The following is a 22634-nucleotide window of genomic DNA, read 5'->3' as shown; positions in this document are numbered from 1 at the left end:
ATGCACTCGGGGAACAGCACGGGCAATACGACGAGCCGCCCGGAGCCCGCGGCGGCGGAGCAGGAGGTGCCGGGTGAGCGGCCCCTCTTCAGCGCCGGCACCTACGAGCTGCTGGCGCTGCTTGTCGCTACCATCGGCATGCTGGGCTTGTGCAACAACTTGCTGGTGCTGGTGCTCTACTACAAGTTCAAGCGGCTCCGCACGCCCACCAACCTCTTCCTCGTCAACATCAGCCTCAGCGACCTGCTGGTGTCCGTCTTCGGCGTGAGCCTTACCTTCATGTCCTGCCTGAGGAGCCGCTGGGTGTGGGACTCCGCCGGCTGCGTCTGGGACGGCTTCAGCAACAGCCTGTTCGGTGGGTGATGGGGCCGCCGTCGCCTCCTGTCCCTCCCTGTCGCGCTGGGTCCCTCCTCTCGGCTGCCCTCCTTGCCTGCTTTCCCCAACCGTCACGTACCCCCGTCCCCAGCCGTCACCTCCCCCTCTCCCCCCCCCGCCCCTCAAGGGACCGCCGCGTCGCTCACAGCTTTGTCTCAGGAGTTTCTTCCCTGAACCAGCCCTTCGTCCCGTTCCCGTGCGGGCCGCCCGCCCTGGCGGGGAGCGGGGCGGGGAGGAGGAGGCGCTCTCCCTGCCGGGGGAGCCGGGGCCCGGCGGGCGGCCGTGGCGCGCAGCGGCAGGCGAGGAGCCGCAGCTGCGGCGGCTTGCAGGGGCCGGGGTTGGGGGTCCCGCTCCCGGCCCCGACAGAGTTTTGGTAAGAAAGTCGTCGGTGCTGAGGAAGATGATCCGGAGCGAACAGTAATGTTCATCGCCAGTCAGTTTCTCGGCCTCCCGCCCTTGCCGGTGTGAGGGGGCAACTTAGGGGAAAAGACAGCAGCTTTGTTAAAAGGGGTCACCGAGTTGGCCGAGTGTTGCGCAGACTTCATGAGCATAAAAGATCGTATTTTATATGAGGAAACGCTGCGGTGCGTGGCTAAGGAGCACGTACGTCCCTGGCTGCAGGGTCAGCAGCGTCCCGCCTCGGTGGAGCAGGTGGCAACTTGGCCGCACCCGCTGGCGGTGCGTCCCGGCAGCCGCAGCCGCCCCCCTGTCCGGGCCTGCCGGGCTATACAGCTACCCAGCGTGTGGCAGTGCCTTGAATTTCTTTATATGTATATGTGAAATTCAAGTGCTATCTTTCAGTTGTAAGAGTGGTACAGTTGGTTTGGGTTTTTTTGGGGAAACCACTGATTCCCGTGAAATGGGATCTTTTAGCACTGCCGAAGGACTACTTGCGCTGTTTCCATTTTCAAAAACTGTAGGCATTCTGCAGGTTAGGTTGCAGTCCAGCTATGTACATGTAGCCTGTTAAAAGGAATATGGCTTTGTTTTTACTGATAAAGGATGCTGCAAAAGAGCAGGATTGTGTTTCTAATGGTGAAAGTGTTTGGCTAATCAGTAACCGAATCTAAAGCTCATGTCAGATCTTTTTTTTTTTTTTTCTGGCAGTGGTGTATAAATTAGAGATGGATCACAGTGCACCCATGCAATGTACATGCACTGAAGATTGGCTCTAATAAGGCAAATTAAAGTCTTTAGTAAGATTTGCAGCTTTCCTGCATAACCTTTGTTTAACGTAGGACTATAGCCTGCCTTTGGGCTGCTGGGACGAAGGTGTGTGGTTGCTCATGATTGATTTGACTGCTGTCGCATAGTGCAGCAAAAGTCTGTCTTGGAAGCTGCGGTGGATACAGGATGTAGTTAGGTGTTTGTACAAGGTTTGGTGTTGGATGATTTCTGCGACGCACAGCTCAAAAAAAATTTGTTTGCTAGTCTTATCAGGGAAAGTACTAGAGAACCTAGCTAATGTAGGGATATCTACATCACTCAGTTCAAATACTCGACGAATTCAAGTGTCTGCCAGCCAGATTCTGCCGGGCAGCTGAATATTAACCTTACACAGGAGAAGTGAAGTATAGTTCTGTTCCTATCTTTATCCCTTATATATTATACTTACTATTTTTGATGCAGGTGTTTTTCATATAGCGTCAAAAAATAAGAGGCGTAGTGGGAGTAATGTTAAAAAACAGACTATAATAATCTCTTACCGTCTTCCAAAGACAGAACAAATAGAAATAATGAGGTATAAATTGGCAAGCAAGTTACCTGACCACACATGACTTTTAACTTGTGTTTCTTTTGGGATGTGCTACATAACTTGCCACTACAAATGTATTCAGTGTTAATGCTTTCCTGCATTCCTTTATTTAATAAACTTGTTCCCAAAAAAATGTAGGAAAATTCATGGGCCTTACCTACAGAGTAGTGAAGTTATCATTACTGGTTTGTGAAATTACATCTTCCTGTGCTTGGTCACATTATTTTCTTCTTCAATAGTGTATTTCAATGGGAAGAATTTTTTTGTGATATATTAGAAAAGTGTGTGTTTCTGTGTAGTTTGTCATATAGAAGTGGAGAGTAAATACACAACTTAATGTTCAGGAATATCTGATGCCTGATTTTACTTTGTTCACCCTCCATGTAAAGTAATAGAAAATATTAAAATTGGCTTAATTAGATGCTAACATAATAAAGTTATACCTAATCTTAAGATTTCCTTTTGTACATAGCATTGTTTTCATATTCTCAGCTGGAGATAGACATTTTGTTCTTTTCTGTTTGTGAAGATAAGTGGTTTCCCATCTAACTGAGCAGAAGAGTAGGAGCATGTCAATATGGGGGGGACACATAATAATAATGCCCTGCAGGTAGCATTACACTGTGTTTTGCCATCTGGACTATTGCCACCACAGCTTCTATTTTTATTTTGTAATATGTCCATGAAGAGAGCTGTAATTTGAAGGTTTTTGGTGGGGGGCTTTTTTCTTCATTTTTTTTTTTCCTGGTGGTGTTAAAGGTACTGACAGAAGATTTCATTCAGAGTAACCAGGTATTATATTTATAAATACACTTCTCTTGTATATAAAAGCCCCAGTCAGTTATTACCTTGGGGTGGTGGTGGAGGTAATGTAATGGAAGTCTTGTATGTGTATTGCCTAGCAGAGCTTCTTAAAGCGTAACACTCTCCCCCCACCTTCCCCCGCAGAACTTTTGGGAATAAAAAGTACATTCATTGATCAGAAGACATACAAAATTGTCAGCTTTTAAAAGTGAAGTTCTTATTAACTAAGCTGAGTAATTCCAGCTTTGTAGTTTTCAATTGCTCAGTAAACCACAGTAACCTAATAAAGACATTTCTAGAATGAAGTGGTGGTAGTTCTGATACCATGGATATGAAGTCTATTACATCCTAACAGATACTGTGAGGTTACTTCACTGCTGTGGATATGTGCTGGGATTGGACCAAGTAATTTTACATTAGATGACCAAAACTTGTTTATTTACAGCAATGTAAACATTTTTGAGTATGAACTTGGACATTGCTATGTCAGCTTTCTGTACCAGCCTTCAGGTCCAAAGGCAGTTCAAGTAAGAGAATCCTTCTGTAATTTTTTCCCTTGGAAGAACAGCCACTGAGCCCCAGTACTTGGTGTAAGCTGTCTTCTGCATTTGTTGACCCATAAGTGAGAGGTTCCCCTGACAGTAAGTAGTTTGGGAGACATGATTAAAGCTGCTCTTTCAAAAAAAAACCAAAAAAACACCCAAACAAAAAAACAACCCCACACCCAAAAAACCCACAACAATTTAAATTCAGTTAATTCTCAACGAGTTTTAAAAATCAGATTCTTTCTGATGACTGTAGTTAATCAGGAATGACTTTGAAAATCATGATCATGCAGGTTTATTTTAAATTGTTGCATGTTGTTATGAGGTCTTTGCTCATACTGTTTTGAAAGCCAAGATTACATTATTTCTGTGTTCCTCTTAAGAATGTCAATAGATGAAATACACAGGTGGAATGTGTGCTTAAAATAAACTGGTAGCATCTACATTTTCAGGAATCTTTGTTATGTAATAACAACAACTTTTGTTTTTCCCCTGCAACAAGGAGGAGGGCCCTCTCTACACTTCTCCTAGGAATTTTGGATTGGAGAATCTGAAAATTTCCTTTGTAAAAGTGTTTCTCATCTTACCAGACAGTCCAGCATTTGAGGCATGTGAGATCCAGAACTTAGACACTGTAAGCAGATGCTCACATTCTGAAACTTTTTGGTTGAGAAGGTGGCAACAGAACTACAGATTGTCTGTCTAGAAATAAATGGCTATCTTTGTGTTCCTTGAAATGGTCTATTTCTATGTTATTGTAACTTTATCATTAGGCAAGCCCCTGTAGTAATATCTGCTTCTTGTGTTGCGTTGAACAGCTCAGAACTTGCTGTTTGTGCTACTGCTGCCTAGCTTTTCTGGGACTTGAAAGCTTTTCATTGAGCCTTTAGAACATGTGGAGACCTGCTTGCTACAGCGCAAAACCGATCGTTTTGACTACTAAACAGCTGTCCTTGTCACACAAGTAACAATCCCAGTTTTCTTTTATTCATTGGATTCTGAAGTCAAGATAAAGTTCAGGCACGTATGTCCTCACAACAGAGGCCATGAAAAGAGCTTCTCTTTGCTGTTACAAAGCCATTCTTAGCGCTCCATATACTAGTATAGGGAAAATGACATAGATCAGATGACTAAATGACAAGTCTTAGTCTAAGCTTTGATGATGCTGTTGTCTGTTTTAGACAGTAATCCCCATTTAATTTAGTTATACTGAGTTCCAGTATTTATTTTTGAACAGGTGAGGTATCCTGATGGATTTATGATAGCTACTTCAATTAAGTGATGTATTTAAAACATGAGTCACCTTTCCATGGCAGTGTGCAGTCAACTCTTTGGTGGTCCCACTGAGTCTGCTACCCTCTCCTTATGTAAAAGCTTGTAACTCTTTCCCTGTCTGTCGTCAGCAAAGCTGCAAGTAGTAGAGATCTGTGTGATCTCTTTATCTGATTTAGTAATGCAACTGATAGCTGGGAGGCTTGCTGTCTGTCACTGAGAGCATAGGTTTTTGTTTGTAATTGCTAGAGAAGACACATGGCAGCTAAATATACCCAAATGTCTTCATTACTGGACATGGAAACCATCTTACCTGAAAGCAAGGACTTGTTTAATTGTGGAGTACAAGCACAGGGAATAATAATCTTTATGTGCATCTGCTGGCTTTTCTCAAACAGACAAGATTTTTTGAAGTGACAGTGACTGTTGCAGAAGTTGATGTGTGCAAGAGAAGTTTATATCCTGCCCATCAACAGGCAGTGGATGTCTGCTTTAATGCCTCTTGTACATAGGAATAGGCCGTGAGGGTTCAGAAGTAAACTAGTCTGATCATGTGGGACATACTTAGTATCTCTCAAGCATAAACCCCTTCAGCTACAAGTACTGGCAACTAAACCCTCTGCCAGTAGTGTTCTTGTAACACTGGCTCATGTTTAATTGAGCAAGTGTTAATTGAGTGGAAAAACTGGTTGATAACAGGAATGACCTTGAGGAACAGGAGCCAAAATAATGTATTTGAGGCAGTCTCTTGGCAGAAGGTTGCATAGTGAGGGTGTACTCTGGGGTAGGCTCTATATTATTAAATCTTAATTGTTTGTGATTGAAAGACTAGTGTTACTGAAGTGTGATTAGAGACCTCTGTCTTTCCTAACTGTAAGCTGTTCTTGTAAGGGTAAATAAACATTACCAGCTTTTAATGTCAAATTAATTGAAGGTATTACAACCCATCTGGACAAGTCGCCATTGGTATACAGCAGCTAGATCTTAATGAGCTACCAAGTAAATGTTGAGATCCAGGTGTATATTCTTTTCCAGTGATGTGAACTGGAGGATGGGAAAATTTGTAAGCAGTTTTACAGACTTCTTTCCTGTGAAAAAGTTGCGGAGTGTACACCTGAGGTTATTTTATTTATTTGTTTTAAGGCAAGCTGATATCCCCCCCCCTTCCACCTTCTCTCACACACATAATCCTGAAGTAAGGCTTTATTGCCAGAGATTGTCCTGTGGACCTGGTTTCACTTACAGCCTATTTTAAAACAAACCAAAAACATTTATATGTATATAATTGTTAGCTACTTCATCTAATGCTTTTCTCTGCACACTGAAAGAATGATGCCCTGTGCCACCCTCTTGCATTACTGACGTATGTTATATGCACTGATTTAATATCACTAAAAGCGTTTTCTATGGTTACTCAGCAGACAGTTTGAGGATCTTGTGTTACAGACAGCTGGGGCTCAATAAGCATGCTTTCAGCTTCAGCAATTTTTTAAAGTGAATTAATAACTTGCAGGATTGAACATGGAAGAGGTGATTAATTCCACCGTAGTTTTATAGGAGAGGTATATATAAAATATACATGAAGCCTATTGTGTCTAGAAGTGGTTTTTTTTTTAAATCTACCTAGATTTGACTGTGGATGCTAAAATTTGTTGAAAAATTAGAAGTGGTACATAGCTGTTGCCTGAAAAACATTGTAACACCTTATTACTGAATTCAAATAGACTGGTTATGTATTTTGTAATACAAAACTATGGAGTGCAATAGCACCTTGTCTTGCTACGGACAAGAAGTTGTGCTGCTGCTGTCTAGCTTTTCAAATGTGAAGGAGGTAAGGAGGGATTGCAGAAGAGTAGCTTTCACCTCTGATTAGGTATGCAAAATAGTAATTCACCACTTGGATGTAGGTCAAGGATTAATTGATATAGAAAATAATGTTCTTTGACAGAAGTCATGGTCTGTCTACATTGAATCTCATTTGCTGCATTATGCTGTAGTTACTCTGTAGAGATGCTCAGTCTTCAGGAATACATATCTGATACCCACTTTGCCCAAATTACAAGCTATGGGTTTTTTTTGGGGGGGGGGAGGCAGTATGGCAAAACACGCAAGTAAGTTGTATATTGCATAGAGAGGGCAGAAGCAATTGTGGTTGGTTGAACTACTTGAACATCTGAAGGCATTGCAATATTTTTGTTCTAATTAAGGATTGTAAAGTCAGAATATACACATTGTATGGGACAATGCACTGCAGCTCAGATGTGTTTTGCACTCTTCTGTGATGACCTACACTGTGCAGCTTGAAGTATTTAATGATGTATCCAGACTAATGTAACTCCTGGAAAAACCCAGAGTACCGAAGAAGTAATTATCCCATATGAGACATAAAGTCTACACCAAATGCAGTATTTCAGTAGGAGAACAACGAAAACTGGCAAAAATGAGAATTTTTCTTTCTCCAAAACTCCCAAACAACAAGGAATAGCTTATTTCCCCCTGATTCAGGATGGCTGGCTACTAGAGAAGAAGAAGAGTTGCAGCACAGAAATTGTGTGCTAGTGGCTTAAACAAGGAGACACTTTTCTTTTGCTACATTCGACCTATGCTGCTTAAATGGGAATGACCCCATTCATGCTAGGTTAATTGCCCAGCCTTAAATTGGAGCTAAAACTAGCATCTCTAGTTCCTAAACACAGAGTGTTTATGTTTATAATCAGTAGTTACAGAGTGTTTATGTTTATAATCAGTAGTTACAGAGAGGAGTACTTGCTGAGATGAATATCTATAGATCATACAAGTCTTATCTGCAAGCGCTGAGCAGTCAAGTCTTTCAGAAAGAGGTGGAAAGACTGATTTGCTAGTAGAGTAAATCAACCCTTGGAATTTTGGGCCTTAGCCTCAAATAAAAAGTACATAGATCTCAAGTATTTCAAGAAGCTTTAAGCATAACAAAATTTCTTTCAGGTAAAACTATAAATTGTTTTGATGTGCGTATTTTTGACTCTTAGCAAAGTAATGAATTCCCGTATTTGCTTCTCCCTTGCGTGAAGAAAAGTAGAGGTTTTCATTTCAGGGGCTAATATCCAAACAATAACCATAATGGCTTTCTGTAACAGATTTTTTTTTTAATCAGCGCATATTTCATCATATTAAAATATGCAACTCGGAATGAAATCTAAATCACTTCCGGAAAAGGTGCTTGGGAGCGAAGTAAAATTGTTTTCCACTGTGCTAGGTCACAAAAACTGAATTGCATATGGAAAATGAAGCCATCCACATGGGTAAATCATATATGAGGCAGTTAGAAGCAGCGCGAGAACATTCACGATGTGAATATGTAGTGGCCTAAAAAAGGCAAGGCTCTTCTGGGTGAGAATGCCACCAAAGTGTATGGCATTATGCAAAGCACCGCATTTCTGTGGGGACAGTACAAGAAGCCTTGCATCTGTTTGCTCTTGGCAAATCTCTGCGAAGATTTGACTTAAGTAACACCATTATATTCTGTGGTTACAATGGGCATTGTTACCTGCTGTTTGCCAGCCAACCCAAACTGACCCAAAATCAGTGTGTTGGGGGGGAGAGAGAGAGAATGGAGGATGGAGTTTAACTTGGCTTGAAACAAAAGATTCATGGTTGCTTCACAGGGGTGGTAATAGGCCAATTTATTGAAAGGAACTGTCTGAAAAGTGGCATGTAGGAGTAGTGACAGATACCTCAATTGGCATATGTATTAGATGCTTCTAGTTTCATTATCCTTGGAGGAATGGGTTGTATTCTCACTTCTTTAATGGTAGTTGTGACTTGAGATCGTTTATGGTCATAGATTTGCCTTTCAATTTGATTTCTGAGCACGCAAAGAAGAAAACCAGTAGTTGTACTTGCTACTACCATGGATTCCCATCCTTTCCCACCAAAATGTGTGATATGAAAGAATGTGTTCATAGGCAGCAGGATTGAAAAAGAAATACCAAAGATGGAAGAATGTAGAGGACGAGAGGCTTCTGTGTGTAAGTGGGGAGATATGACAGGGATGGCTCTGAAAAGAGACTTAAGAGAATCTTTGAGACAGTGACAAATATTCTACTTATATGAGATTTTTCTTGTGTGTCTGTCTACTCTAGGTAAGACTATGTGTATGGTTCCTTTTTTAATTCCTGCTGTTTCAGCTAGAAATTTTGGGAGTCAGCTTTTACTGTTCCACAACGGTATGTCTCCACTCGGAAAGTGCCAGCTCAGCACTATGGGGGAATTGTGGCATCAGGCCAGACATAGAATATCCTTCAGGTATGTAACATCTGCTTATGTGAAATACCTAGGACCTAGCCTTGCAAAGAGATGATCCATACTAGAGTGTCACATATGAAAGAGACCCTGAAGACTGCTGACTTAGCCAGCATAAAGCTATATCCCAGATACATGCAACCATTCATCATAAGATAACATCAAGGACAACATGCCACCACCACCTTTCCCCCTCCTCCCGTGCCTCAGAGCATCAACCTCACAGGATATGGCATTTCATCAATTGCTTAATTTCATAGCATGATACTATCAATACTAGGGATAGTTACCACAGTGTTGCCAGGTTCGTGCTTACGAGCTTCTGCTTTATTTAGCATATGAGTAGTTAAAGAACACTTACACCTGTTCTTTAGTGTTAAAGTTCTGGGATTTTGTTTTGAAGCTTGATGTCATAGCTAGAGTCAACATGGAGAAATCAATGTTAAGAATTAACCCATACTGCGGGGGCGAGGGGGGGAACAAATCTGTGTTTTGCTTCATTAAATCCGTAACAACAACGTTGTGTTTTTTGCCCTTGTTAGTAAGTTGTTTTCAACACTTGTCCGTAATGTGGAATTCCAGTTGCTAATACAAATTAAAATCTTGGTTTTACTTCCATTTCAATCTGAATTGGCTAACTCAGGTTAGCATCGTGTATTTATTTTTTACAGTCTCTAATTTTTGATCTGAATATGCAACTATGACTGGAAGTAGAGAAATTAATACCGTACCACTACTGCTTAAATTTGGCTAGAAGTTTGGTGAGTAGACGAAAGAAGGGTATAGCAAGTAAGACCAGTTTTTCTTCTAATTTAAATATGACACTGTCATCCAAACTAAATTATGATCTTTATGGAGGCTTGCATAGCATTTGAAAATGAAGGTGGCTACAGGTATATGTTATCCCTAATTGTTTTTAAATATAGATTATGCCAAGAAGACTTAATTGCCACATCAAAAGCAGAGAATCTTTAATGCCTGATGTAGATATCCCATCAGATCCACGAAATGCATCATATTTCAGATGTACATCTCATTGAGATGAATTTAATAGGTTTATCCGAACCACAAATGACTAGTGCCTTTTGCTTTGTACAGAATCCTGCTTTTAAGCCCCTTAACCATGATCACCTAATCATTCCCTCTATGACATAAGCATTTAGTGTTAATATTGGGCAAAGATACAGAACTGCGAACTGGCCACAAAGTGACCTGTTAGGATGCAAGATAAACTTTATAATAAAGCAATGTTTTAAAAGAAGATATTACTAACAGTGGAAAGATGATTGAAGGATATTAAGTGGCACCTAGTATAGAAAAGGAAGATACTTTAGAAGGAGGTAATTCTGAAAGCTTTGGGTTAAAATCCGAAGTGAGTAATGGATGAAGTCCGTATGTACAGAGGCTCTATTAATGTTTAATATTAATTTTGCATGAATGAAGACTTCAGGATTCAGTCGTGAGCTCTTTGCAGTGAACCATAATAAACTTAACTTGGCCTTCTCTATAGCTTCATTGATATTCACTGGGAAAAATCTGGACAACAAGCTAATATGCACTACATATCACAAAACTGTGATGCAGAGGTGAATTTTTATATATTTGTTTCAAGCTTTAACTGTGTATCTGAAACCATTTCTATACCTCTGCTAGTTATCTTGCAGAACAAAATACATCAATCTAGAGGATTAGCTTTTATATTAGCTTTGTCTTCAAGGACAAACTGATAAGCAGGTACATTGCAAGCTTATTTGATAGTTGTTATTGATTCAGAAACTATTTTCTTTGAAGATGGAAAGTCTGATTAAAGACTGACTTCTAGACCTCTGCAAATAAGTCTGCTAGGAGCAGAAATTTATTAGAAGTGGGCCCTTTAAGAAATGGGACCCCAAATCCATTTGTGGGTGACTTCAAAATGAATGACTTCTTACTGAACCCTTTGAACTATGCATCTAGCTAGGTCATGTGGAAAGCTCTGGTTTACTTCATGGAAGCTATGACTTTATATGTAGATTTAACAATTAGCCTGTAGCTGTATCTTTAGGTGTCGTATTTGTTGGCTATCTTGTTATTGGCATTAGTATGTTAATAGAGTAAATTTAATAGAATCCTAGACTACCATGGGGAATAAAGTAACTAACTTAAAAAAATCTCAAAAGGAAATGCAACTCTTTCATTTGTTAATCATAACCAAGTGCTGTGAAGTTCCAGCAGTACTCTCTAGTATGTTGAACATAACACAAATGCTGCTTGAAACCATCCCTTGACATCAGAGCTAATCTCAAAATTGAGTTAATTTCACCTACCAAAATGTATAAATTCTCCCTTCCTCCCCTTCTCATTTAATTAAATTTCATCATTTGAGAAGTTTTCCATCCTTGAGATCAGTGCAGCAGAAGTACAGGTAATTACCCAAATAAGATATGGGTAACTAATTCAATATTTTAAAAATTTTGTCCTGTGAAGAAATTTGGTTGGAACTTGACAGTGCTATTGCCATTTAGAAAAAAACCTGAAGACTGTCAAAATGCATGTTGCACACTGATTGTGGCGCACTGAGTTTGAGAAGACTTTTTCAAGATTTTTGCTGCTGTGAGTGTTACTAGTTTGTATCATTACGTGACAGGCATATTCCAGCTCTTGCTACTTAGAGTTGTATGAGACCCTTGGGCATTTTGTGCTTTTATGGCTTTGCAGCTTCATAATGGAATTTGTTGCCACAAAGCGTGCAGACAGAATGGCTGAAATTTCCAGTAGTTGGGAAACTCAAATAACGTGTAAGGTTTCCAGTCGTTGCTGCAGATCGTTCATGGATATGAAAGTCTGTTCATATTGTAATGGCCTATCTATGAGGCTACTCTAGTTACATGAGCTAATCTGTGCTGCTGCTTTCTTGAAGTTTTTGTTAAAAATATTAAATGTACTTTGGTTGCATATTGATGCAGAATGGAAAAGATGCATAATGGGGGGGGGGAGATGGAGATTAAAATTGTGTTCTGTTCTAGTCTTGCCCTTGCCTGTAATGTAGTTGTATTAAAAAACAAGGACCTCCCCTGCCTCCAAATGCAAAACTGGACCTTATGATCCACTGACTTTTGGTGGAACGTAAGCTTCTAAGTAATTTTGACAGTTTTGAAGATTCTACCTACTGAGAATTTTTTTTGTGCCTTAGAGTTAGGAGTAATAGAAATAGGTGAAACTTTTACAAGCTGAAAAACTCTTGCCAAGAATTACAGTCATTATTTCTATCAAAAGTAAGAGCTCCCCAGTTTGTGGTATAACTGAGAATTGTGAGCTGCTTTTTACAACTTGTGGTAATAACATTGAAATCACAGCCTTAACCTTCAAATTACACAGACCTTACACAGTAAAATCAAAATAAGTTTTATCTTGTACAAATTTTTGCAAGCTTTATTTCTTTCTGGAAAAAGGCATCAAATCATATAGCACACTAATACAGATATTCACAGTGTCATAGAATACCAGGTTGGAATGGACTACAAGGATCTTCTGGTCTAACCTTTCTCGCAAAAACATAGTCTGGGCAAGATGGTCCAGCACCCTGTCCAGCTGAATCTTAAAAGTGTCCAATGTTGGGGAATCCACCACTTCCCTGGGGAGATTATTCCAATGGCTGATTGTAAAAAAATTGTCCTCTTGTGTCCAATCGGAATCTCCCCAGGAGTAACGTGGGCCCATTGCCCCTCATCTTTTTCCATGTGACTCCTTGTAAAAAGGGAGTCTCCATCTTCTTTGTAGCCACCCTTTAAATACTGGAACATGATGACAAGGTCTTCTCTAAGCCTTCTTTTCTCAAAGCTGAACAAACCCAGTTCTCTCAGCCTTTCCTCATATGGAAGGCTTCCCAGTCCTTTGATCTTGTTTGTGGCCTTTCTCTGGACCCTCTCCAGCCTGTCCGCATCTTTTTTTTTTTGCATAGTGGGGAACAAAGCTGAACACAGTATTCCAGCTGTGGCCTGACAAGCGCTGAGTAGAGTGGGATAATGACTTCTTTATCTCTGCTGGTGATGCCCTTGTTGATGCAACCCAGCATCCTGTTAGCTCTCTTTGCCACAGCAGCACACTGTTAGCTCATGTTGAGCTTGTTGTCCACCAGGACCCTCAGGTCCCTTTCCACAGAGCGGCTCCCCGGCCAGGGGGATCCCAGCCTGTGCTGCGCTCATGGATTATGTTTTCCCAGGTGCAAGATCGTGTACTTGTCCTTGTTGAACTTCATCAGGTTCTTGTTAGCCCAGTCTTCCTGCAGGTTGGCTCTCCCTTCTGAAGTGTCCACTTCCCCACTCAGTTTGGTATCATCAGCAAACTTCATCAGGGTACACTTGATCCCATCATTGAGATCACTTATGAAGATATTAAACAGCATTGGTCCAATATCAGTCCCTGAGGGCCCCCACTTGTGACAGGTTACCAGCTTGAAAAGGAGCTATTTACCACCACCTGGATGCGGCCTGTCAGCCAGTTCCCCAATGACCACACAGACCACTTGTCTAGACCATAATGCAGCAATTTCTCTAGGAGGAGTCTGTGGGAAACCATATTAAGGACCTTGGAGAAATCCAGGTAGACAATGTCCACTGCTCGCCCCACATCAATCGAGCAGGTTACTTTGTCATAGAAGGTGATCAAGTTTGTCAAGCGTGATTTTTCCTGTGGTGAATCTGTGCTGGCTTTTTCATAATCACATGCTTCATTTGAATTGTGGTAGCCCCCAGGAGGATTCATTCCAGAACTTCCCCAGGGACTGAAGTAAGGCTAATGGGCCTGTAACTTCCCGATCCTCCTTTAAGCTCTTCTTATAGATGGGAGTGACATTAGCCTTCTTCCAGTCTTCTGGGATGTCCTCTGATCTCCATGACTTTCAAAAGTTATGGAGAGTGGCCTTGCAATGAGGTCAGCCAGCTTTCTCCACACCCTCAGGTGGATAATGTCAGGGCCCATTGATTTGTAGGCATCGAACTCATGTAATAGTTAACATACCAACTCTTCCACTGGCAGTGGGTTTGTGTTTTCATCAACCTGGATTTTTGTTCCTGAGGCCTGGGATTAATGTCAAGTATATGGAAACAGTTCTACAAAAGGCCAACTACTAGATTCTTATGGAATAATGAGTGTGTAGCTTAAGTTATCAGAGTTACTTTATAGAATTTCTATATTAAAAAGATGGACAATCAAATTTACAACTCTAACAAACTTATTTGCATTCTATGGGAGTGTAGTAGTAGCTCATATACTTTTTTCTACACTTCTTTTTTTGTAACATTAAAGGAGGGGAGAGCAAAAAAAGCAGTGCAATCTTGGAGATTCCTGTGAGTTAAATAGCTTCTGAAATGCTGATGACACTACTCAGAAGCTGATCCTCTGGCTATTTCTGTTCCACTCAGCAACGTCCGAATGCTGAGAGATGCTGCCTGTAGTTCAATTCCACTTGTTCAGTAAAAGCAGTTTATTGGTAATCCTTCATCTGAGAATTAAAATGTGCTTATCTGCCCATTTGAAAACATGCTTGCTTAGATGTGATGCACACTCATAAGATAGTTTCTACCCGTTGAACACACTGAAACTTCGTTTTCTTGTGAATTCCTCTATCATGTAGAAGTAACAAGAATGACAAAACACAAATGGCTCTTAAACAGTATTATGTCCAGCACCCTCCACCGGAATTAATGTGGTGGTTTTTTTCCCCTAGTTATGGACTTTATCTTTCTAATACACATTTTAAAACTCATCTCCTTAGGACAGATCTCGGTATTCCTGTTCTTACAGGTATTTCTGCATGTCATCTACCACAAATAAACAGGCAGCCATGGCTCCACAGCATACAAGGGCTTTTTTTTGGACAATTCTCTACATTTTGTCCAAAGGCATTTTGTTTCCAATTTCTATTTTTCTGAATAACTACTTCAACCTCTACTCTTATGGCTATGACCTTGTTACAGTAGAGATCCTGCATCGAAGAGGAATTTAATATGTTTTGACCTGATTTTCTTGCCTTATGCCTGCATGCTACCAGACACTTCTTGAATACCAATGGAACAGGGATTTGCATTTCAGTACATACTGCCCAACGGGCTAACCAAGGTCCCTTTTACAGTTCAGATAGAAAACTCAAGTATCCCTTTAAAGAGCACTGGTTTCAGACTGTAAGGGGCTTGATCTAAAAGTGTTCAAAGACCTATGTGTAAGTACAAATTTTTAGAGATATTGAGCTTCCAGTGACTTCCTTGAGAATGTCAAGGACTCTGTAAATTGTTGCTTCTGAACACCTGTACTTTGAACCACGTGTGTGTGCTTTTGATTACTTTGTCATGTCCAGAATTCAGTACTCGTATATGAAAATTAAGAGAACACAGGGACGTTAGTCATTGAATACCGTTATAGGGAGAAGGAAGGGGGTAAAGAGCAAGTGGTTAATTTGGGAATTCTGAGACTACATCCTGAGGAGCTGTTCTTTCTCTCCACTTATCACAGACAAAGCCTCAGTGCTCTGTGTAAGCAAAGTGAGCCTACAGTTGAGTGATGTGAATTTTCCTTCATAAACATGTTTGTGGATGATTTTAATAACTATCAGGTAAAATTTTGTAATTCCTGGTCTTTGGACACAGAGAAATGGGAGGAGAACTTCTTGCCTTCCCTTATGTTCGGGAAGTAGACTGCATTTGATGGTATACAGCGTTTACCTGGGCTAGTATAAGTGTAGAATAGTACCTATATAATTCTGTAGTTATTTTCTAATTCCTGCTAAGATCTTGCTTAGATCCATGTTCTTCAATGTATTTTTGCCGTGTTAGACCCTGAAAAAGGGGCATGAAGGACTTCTTATAAACTTCATTTAAAAAAAAAAACCAAACAACAAACCAACCAACCAAACCTTATGTCTTCTGGAAACCCTCTAGTCCACATCTGCTAGTCCAATTTCTCTTTCAAGCCATGAAAAAAATTCTACAGCAATAGAAATGACTTACACAAGAAAAAAACCCCACAAAACTAATTGAAAGCAGTATGCCTTGGCTTCTGCATGCCCAGCAATATCTACTTCTCTTTGTGATGAAAGTTTAAAGATAACACTAGCAAACAATGTACCTATAATTTTGAATGTGGCATATTTTCCTTTAGAGTGGGAAATCCTTCCGGTTAATCAAGAAAGTTTTTCATCACCTGTAAGAAGGGACTGGTTAATACTTGCAGGATAAAGTAACTTTCTTAGAGATCTTGAAGCATATCCTACTGTGAGATACTCAGTTAATAATATGCTGGTTTTGCTGTTGAATGCCTTGACACAGAGGGTATGTGTTGCTCTAGATTTTGTTATTCTTAGTTGCCTTCCAAAAATCCATGTTGCTGGTGCCTGAGTGTGTTATTGTTAATTTGTCTTCCTTAAATGCTTACACTTTTCTCAAGGTGAGGTCTGATATCTATGATATCTTTTGAAGGTTTTTGCTGGATATAATGGTTACTCTCTCTTTGGCAGTGAAATCTACATGTTTAACCTTCTCACAGCTATATAAATGAATGTTATGACAAATATGAATGTACTTGAAGAAATTAAATGCTGTGTGTATGCATGACACAATACTTGTGCTTTATATTAGATAAAACATACACAATTTAGACACAGATATTTGTATAACCTCAGTGCTGTGAAGTACACCCTTTTATTGTTTAAGAGGTGGTGTATATGAGGGTGACTCAATTGTAACACATTGCATGTGACTGACACGTGCTTGATGGGCAATTTGGATTTTGATCATCAAATTTCACAGATCTTAATCAAGATAGAATTGCCTTGACTTCATTACATTAGAAGTATCTGTGTATGGTAATACTGAGAGCTGAAAACAATCTGTGATTTCTGTCATAACATGTTAATAAGCGTGTAGTGAGGTTGAGGTGGACGGAAAAGGGAAAGAGTGCACAAATAAATAATTGAAACAAAGACTGTGATATTTTTATGATAGCAGCAAGATAGGAAAGGACACTCAAAATAACCCAGTGTCTTCCAGATAGGACTCCTTCAGCAACGTTACACTCTGCTTTCCTGGTTGTTCTTTGGAATGCAAAGACCTCCAGAAAAATCTTGAAAGCAGTTGGAATTCTCATAGTCATTTTGTTCTTGTTAAAAGTGCATAACTATGCTTTCAGTTGTTGAAGGCTTTCTTTGACTTCAGTCTCAACTCTGACATTCCCTAGGTTTCTAACAGATTTTGTTATTGCTGATTACCTCATTTTTATATGGCAGCTTTTTCTTAAAAACAAAAAAACACTCCCCCCCAAAAACCCCAACAAACAACCCCACCACCACGACCAAAAAAACCCCCCCACAACAATTTCCAACAAAAAACCCTTGGAGCATGATCTCTCACTTAATGCAGTAATGTTTAGGAAGAAGTATTAGCTTGGTCTCTTTCTTGGGCATCGTACATCGTGGGTCAGCTGGCAGCACCCTACTTGGAGTAGTTCTGAAACTAGTGATACTGTTTGGGTTAGTGAGTAATGGGGTGTTTTGCAAAAAGCTTATTGATATTAGACTCATAATATGAGCTAGCTAATTTTGAGTTAACCTGCTAGCAAAGGAAACATTTATCAAGAGAACTTCAGTCCAATTTGCCATGTTTGTGAATGATTTAATTGACTTTCTTTATCTTTCTTACAGGAATTGTTTCAATTATGACTCTCACTGTTCTTGCCTATGAACGCTACATTCGAGTAGTCCATGCAAAAGTGATTGACTTCTCTTGGTCTTGGCGGGCTATCACTTACATCTGGCTCTACTCATTAGCCTGGACTGGTGCACCTCTTCTGGGCTGGAACAGATACACACTGGAAATTCATGGATTAGGTTGCTCAGTGGACTGGAAGTCAAAAGACCCCAATGATGCCTCCTTTGTGCTCCTTTTTTTCCTTGGCTGTCTAGTAGCACCTGTTGGGATCATGGCCTATTGCTATGGACATATTCTATACGCAGTAAGAATGGTAAATTAATTCAAATAAGACTTCTCTTAATGTAATATTTTCCATGAAAAATGTTAATGCTATATATTAAGCATGGATCAGAGTCTAAATTTTCACTCTTGCTTCCTGTTCAAACTCTTGAATGTTTAACGTTCATCCATGTCAGACACCACTAGACAGGATGTCAGGTTGGAGGATAACCAACCTAGAGCTACCAAGGTCTATTTGTTGTGTAATTTTACTGGGAGGCAGGTTAGGGAACTACTTATGCTCACTAATCCAACCAGATCCTTCTTTGAAAAAGGGGAAAAAGAAAACTCTGTTTGCAGTTCTCCTGATTAAAGAACTCTCTCTCTCCCTCGCCACGCTTGAGAAGATAACCCTGTAAAACTCTTCCCAGTGGAGATTAAGCCCTGTTAAAACAGTTTTCCGTGTTAAGGCAACCTGTTTTAATTCAGTCAAGATCTTTACTATCAGAAAGTGTTAATGTTTCATATTTTGTGGGTAATTAGTCCGGACCCATTCAAGTATGTGTTCAACAGTATTGGCACAACTGATAACTGTTATGGAGAGTGCTCACGTACATGTCCCATCCTCTCCTCATTTTACGACTCGCTCAGATAACACTGTGAACGTGCTGCATAGTATTCTGCTTTAAATAGAGATTTCATCGTTTTAGGGTAACAAACTGTCAGAGCAGTACAGAGAAATCTATTTATGAAACTTTCTTCCCTCTAAAGATTGCTGATGACACATCTACAGGATTGTCTAACTAGTCAGACAAAGGACCACTAAATGTAGGCTGAACTTGCTTATGCCAGTGGATGAGGGCAAGTTAGTTTTCTAAAATACTTATAAGTGCAGCATGTTTTGTTACATCACTGGATTTGTTTTCCAGTAGATTTGCTATTCTGTTTTTCCTCAGATTATATTTTTACACTTCATATACACAATAAAACTTTGGGAAGCTTGATATAAACTTCAAGAATTGTTGTTCACAATATAGGGTGTATAATGTCTGTGCCTAAAACTAAATTAGTGAATTATTTATTTATAAATAAATGTAGAAGTATTCAGATTCAAATAAAATATAGAGCTATTTTACTTTATCATTTTATCTTTTTCTTCTACAGCTTCGCTGTGTGGAAGATTTCCAGACTGTTCAAGTGATAAAACTTCTAAAATATGAAAAAAAGGTGGCTAAAATGTGTTTCTTAATGATCTCCACATTCCTTATTTGTTGGATGCCCTATGCAGTGGTCTCCCTCCTGGTAACATACGGCTATAGCAACCTTGTAACGCCAACAGTAGCTATCATCCCATCTTTCTTTGCCAAGTCAAGCACTGCTTATAATCCAGTAATCTATATCTTCATGAGTAGAAAGGTAGGTACATGAAAGATTTTCTTATTCTAGTAATTGGTAGCCAATACCATAGATGTAGGGTTTAGATCTGATTTACTTTAATCTGTAAAGCTTAGAATTTTTTTTTTTTTAATTTAAACAGCTAGGGTAAATGGTAAAGACCTAGTAAAATTAAAATCCCTGATGGTGCTTAACTACCTTATCAGAAATTGTATTTTAAATGTCTAAATTCATACATGTGCACTCACATGAAAGGGAGGGGAAGGAGTGTCACAGTATGTCTAGTTTTAACAGTTTACTTGTGAAATAAATTACAACTAGAAAATCTCATCTGACTCACTCCCTTACCACAACAGAACTCCATCAGAGAAAATTCAGGATATCTGGTGTCTATTTTTTAGGAAGAAAAAAACTTGCCTCTGATTTTTCTGTTATGGCAACACAAGGGTTGAACAGCTCAGCATAGTGTTTCAAATACTACATTTCTCAGAGCTTCATTGTATGCAAAGCCAGCGTCTCATGTGGGTAAGAGTAAAATGTTTTTTGGAGACAAATTATACACTGTGAAGAAGACATTATCTATGAGAAACAAGTTTGGGGTTTTTTTGGTCTGTTTTTGTAGTCTTCATTATGAAAAGTAAGCTGCTGATTTAATGGTGGTAACTAGCTCATTTCAGTGCTTTACAGAGCAAAGAGAATCGAAGTATTTGGAGTTATCAGTGGCATGTCAAATTCATGGAAACTAGAAAACTGTACACCTTTCTGTAGATCATTAGTATTATAAAGATCAACTCCATTCAGAGGTTTTGGTGAATTTATTTAGACATTAAAATACCTTCACTATAACCCACAACACTACAATGTGCATGTTACACTTCCAGTTAAACTTATGAAGCCAAGGTGGTATAAAGATATCTGGAGTTTAATAGGATCACTTGACAAAGGGTAAAAAACCATGAATGATTGCTAGAAGGATTTCTCTGGGTTTTCATTTCCTTTTAGCTCATTATAGAGATGGAATTTTCTGTGATTTCCTACACTAGTTTCCAATTGCTGGGCAGCAGCCTGGACTGGCCAGCCTGCAGTCTGTAGGGACAAGGCAGCCAAGTCAGTGGGTCTGATAGCCAGGTGGGCAGCCAGGCAAAGGCTGCAGTGCGGCTCGGGCCAGGACCGAGGGCAAGGGTTATCTTAAATGCTGTTCCCAATGTGGCATCTTGCAACTCTTCTCCCACGGCTCATTTCACAGCAAGGTGATCCAAAGTTCCACAGCTGCATGATACCGGAGCTGGCCTGGATATGGGGAGCTAACAACAGTCATGTTCAAAAAGTATTTTTCAACAGAGCGCATTTTTTTTTTTTTTAAAAGTGGCACTGGCTCTGTACCTAGATGTCAGGCTGAGTAGTTTATCTGAAAAAGATTTTGTAGGTTTTAATATCTGGAAGCAAATCAAACTGGTACCAGGCACAATGCCAGGATAAGAATGAATCGGCTGAATACGCTTTTTGGAGATGCATTGTGAAGTACTTCTCACTCACCTCTAATTCCAGATTAAGACCAAAACGATAATATTTTTCTTATTTTCTGTGTTATTTTGCCCTTAGAGAAAGGATACTAGAGAAAAACTGGCTTTACAACTCCTTCTATCTAACATGTTCTAACACGCTTGTGCCTTCTCACCTCTATGCTACTCAGAGGTACCACATTATCTCTGAAATCTTCAAGGCTTCCACATGACCATTCTCTTGCACCAGATTATCTTTATCATTTTGTAACTTTCTAGGTCCCCTTCCCGGCAGGACCTAATGGCTCCCCTGTGTTAGAGTAGGATTAATTTCCTATAACAAAACCTTGTTCCAAACTGCTGTGGCAGAAAGCTTCTTGCGTAATAGCTGGGGGGGGGGGGGGGAAGTCACTGGCCATGCAGGATAATACAGAATAATCCTTAACACAGCTAAATGGAAGGCTGTTGAGAAAGATGTCCTACTCACTTTTCAGAGAAAAGGTGGGTTGTTTGTCCCCCACCCCATTTGTTGTGGGATTTTTAAAGTCTTCTTTATACATTCCAGGCATGTCTTTTTATGGGTTATTAAAAGAAGACGACTTCTGTTCCTTCCATATTTAATGGCAATGTTTTAGTACTGTGTTACCAACCATTGAAATTTCACTTTTACATCTGTGACACTCAATGCTTTTGTTAAAATTCTAGACCCTGGAGTTGCTTAAAAAGAAGGAAAGGTCACTTTGTATCCCCTCCCTCCCCTTGTTCCTTCCCTCTACATCCTCCCGTGAAGTATTTCTGAGAATATTCATCCCCTGGTAGATCAAATGTGTGGTTTTTTGTTTGTTTTTGTGTTTTTTTTAAACAGAAGAAGGATACTTAGCACACTTTGGAGCCTGGTCCTTTGTACATTGTCGATTGCAGGTCTTGCTGCTGGTAGAATAGTAAATTGCATTTCAGTGCCCTCTACTGGCTAGGTGATCCTACTCAGCTCTGGCGTGGAGAAAAAAGTATCCACTAAAATCCACCATGTTTGTTACAGCACTGAAACTAACTGAGAACAAGGTGGAGATATACAGAAATGTGTTATCTTGAGCCGTTTACTGTACTGATGTCTCCACTGGATTGTACATGATAGTGAACGCTTCGGAAGTGAATGCATAGGAAGTGGTAACTTCATTCTATTTATTCTTTCTTGCAGTTTCGACGATGCCTTTTGCAACTCCTGTGCTTTCGCCTGATGAGATTCCAGAGGACTGTGAAAGAGACACCAGCAACAGGGAATGACAAACCAATACGACCAATAGTTATGTCTCAGAAAGCAGGGGACAGGCCAAAGAAGAAAGTGACTTTCAGCTCTTCCTCTATAATTTTTATTATCACCAGTGATGACACTCAGCAAATAGATGACAACAGTAAACACAATGGGACAGAAGTAAATGTCATCCAAGTAAAGCCACTACAGGGATGAGCTAAAGAGACATGAGAATGAGATGGACTTCAGCCAGTAGACTATTTAGGTTGGAGACCAGTTTCAGTGGCAGTGTCTGTGGGCTGCCAAAGGAAACTACATTCTGAAGCTGTGAAATACTGAAGGGATTCTGCCCCTGAAGCTCCGCAGGCAGTTCAGTTTTGATCACGGTACTGAAATCTCTGCATCTGTGCCAAAATTGCTGATGGATGTCTCTACTCTGAATTTTCTTAAAGCATATTGTAGGATTGTCTTTTGGGAGAACCCGGTCAGGCTGGAGGGACACGCTGACAGAAA

General features: G+C 40.0%; 1 protein-coding gene across 1 annotated transcript; it reads left to right on the top strand.

Moving 5' to 3' along the window:
- On the top strand, positions 1–22337 carry OPN3 (opsin 3; the record flags this gene model as incomplete). Its single annotated transcript, XM_081997376.1, has 4 exons — positions 1–355; positions 17705–18024; positions 19137–19388; positions 22068–22337. 4 exons carry the CDS (start codon positions 1–3, stop codon positions 22335–22337), a joined length of 1197 nt encoding a protein of 398 aa, XP_081853502.1.
- Positions 22338–22634: the final 297 nt, after the last annotated feature.

Source organism: Phaethon aethereus, assembly GCF_964289735.1.
Source record: "Phaethon aethereus genome assembly, chromosome: 3".
Taxonomy (NCBI): domain Eukaryota; kingdom Metazoa; phylum Chordata; class Aves; order Phaethontiformes; family Phaethontidae; genus Phaethon; species Phaethon aethereus.
This window is presented reverse-complemented; position numbering and strand designations above follow the sequence as displayed.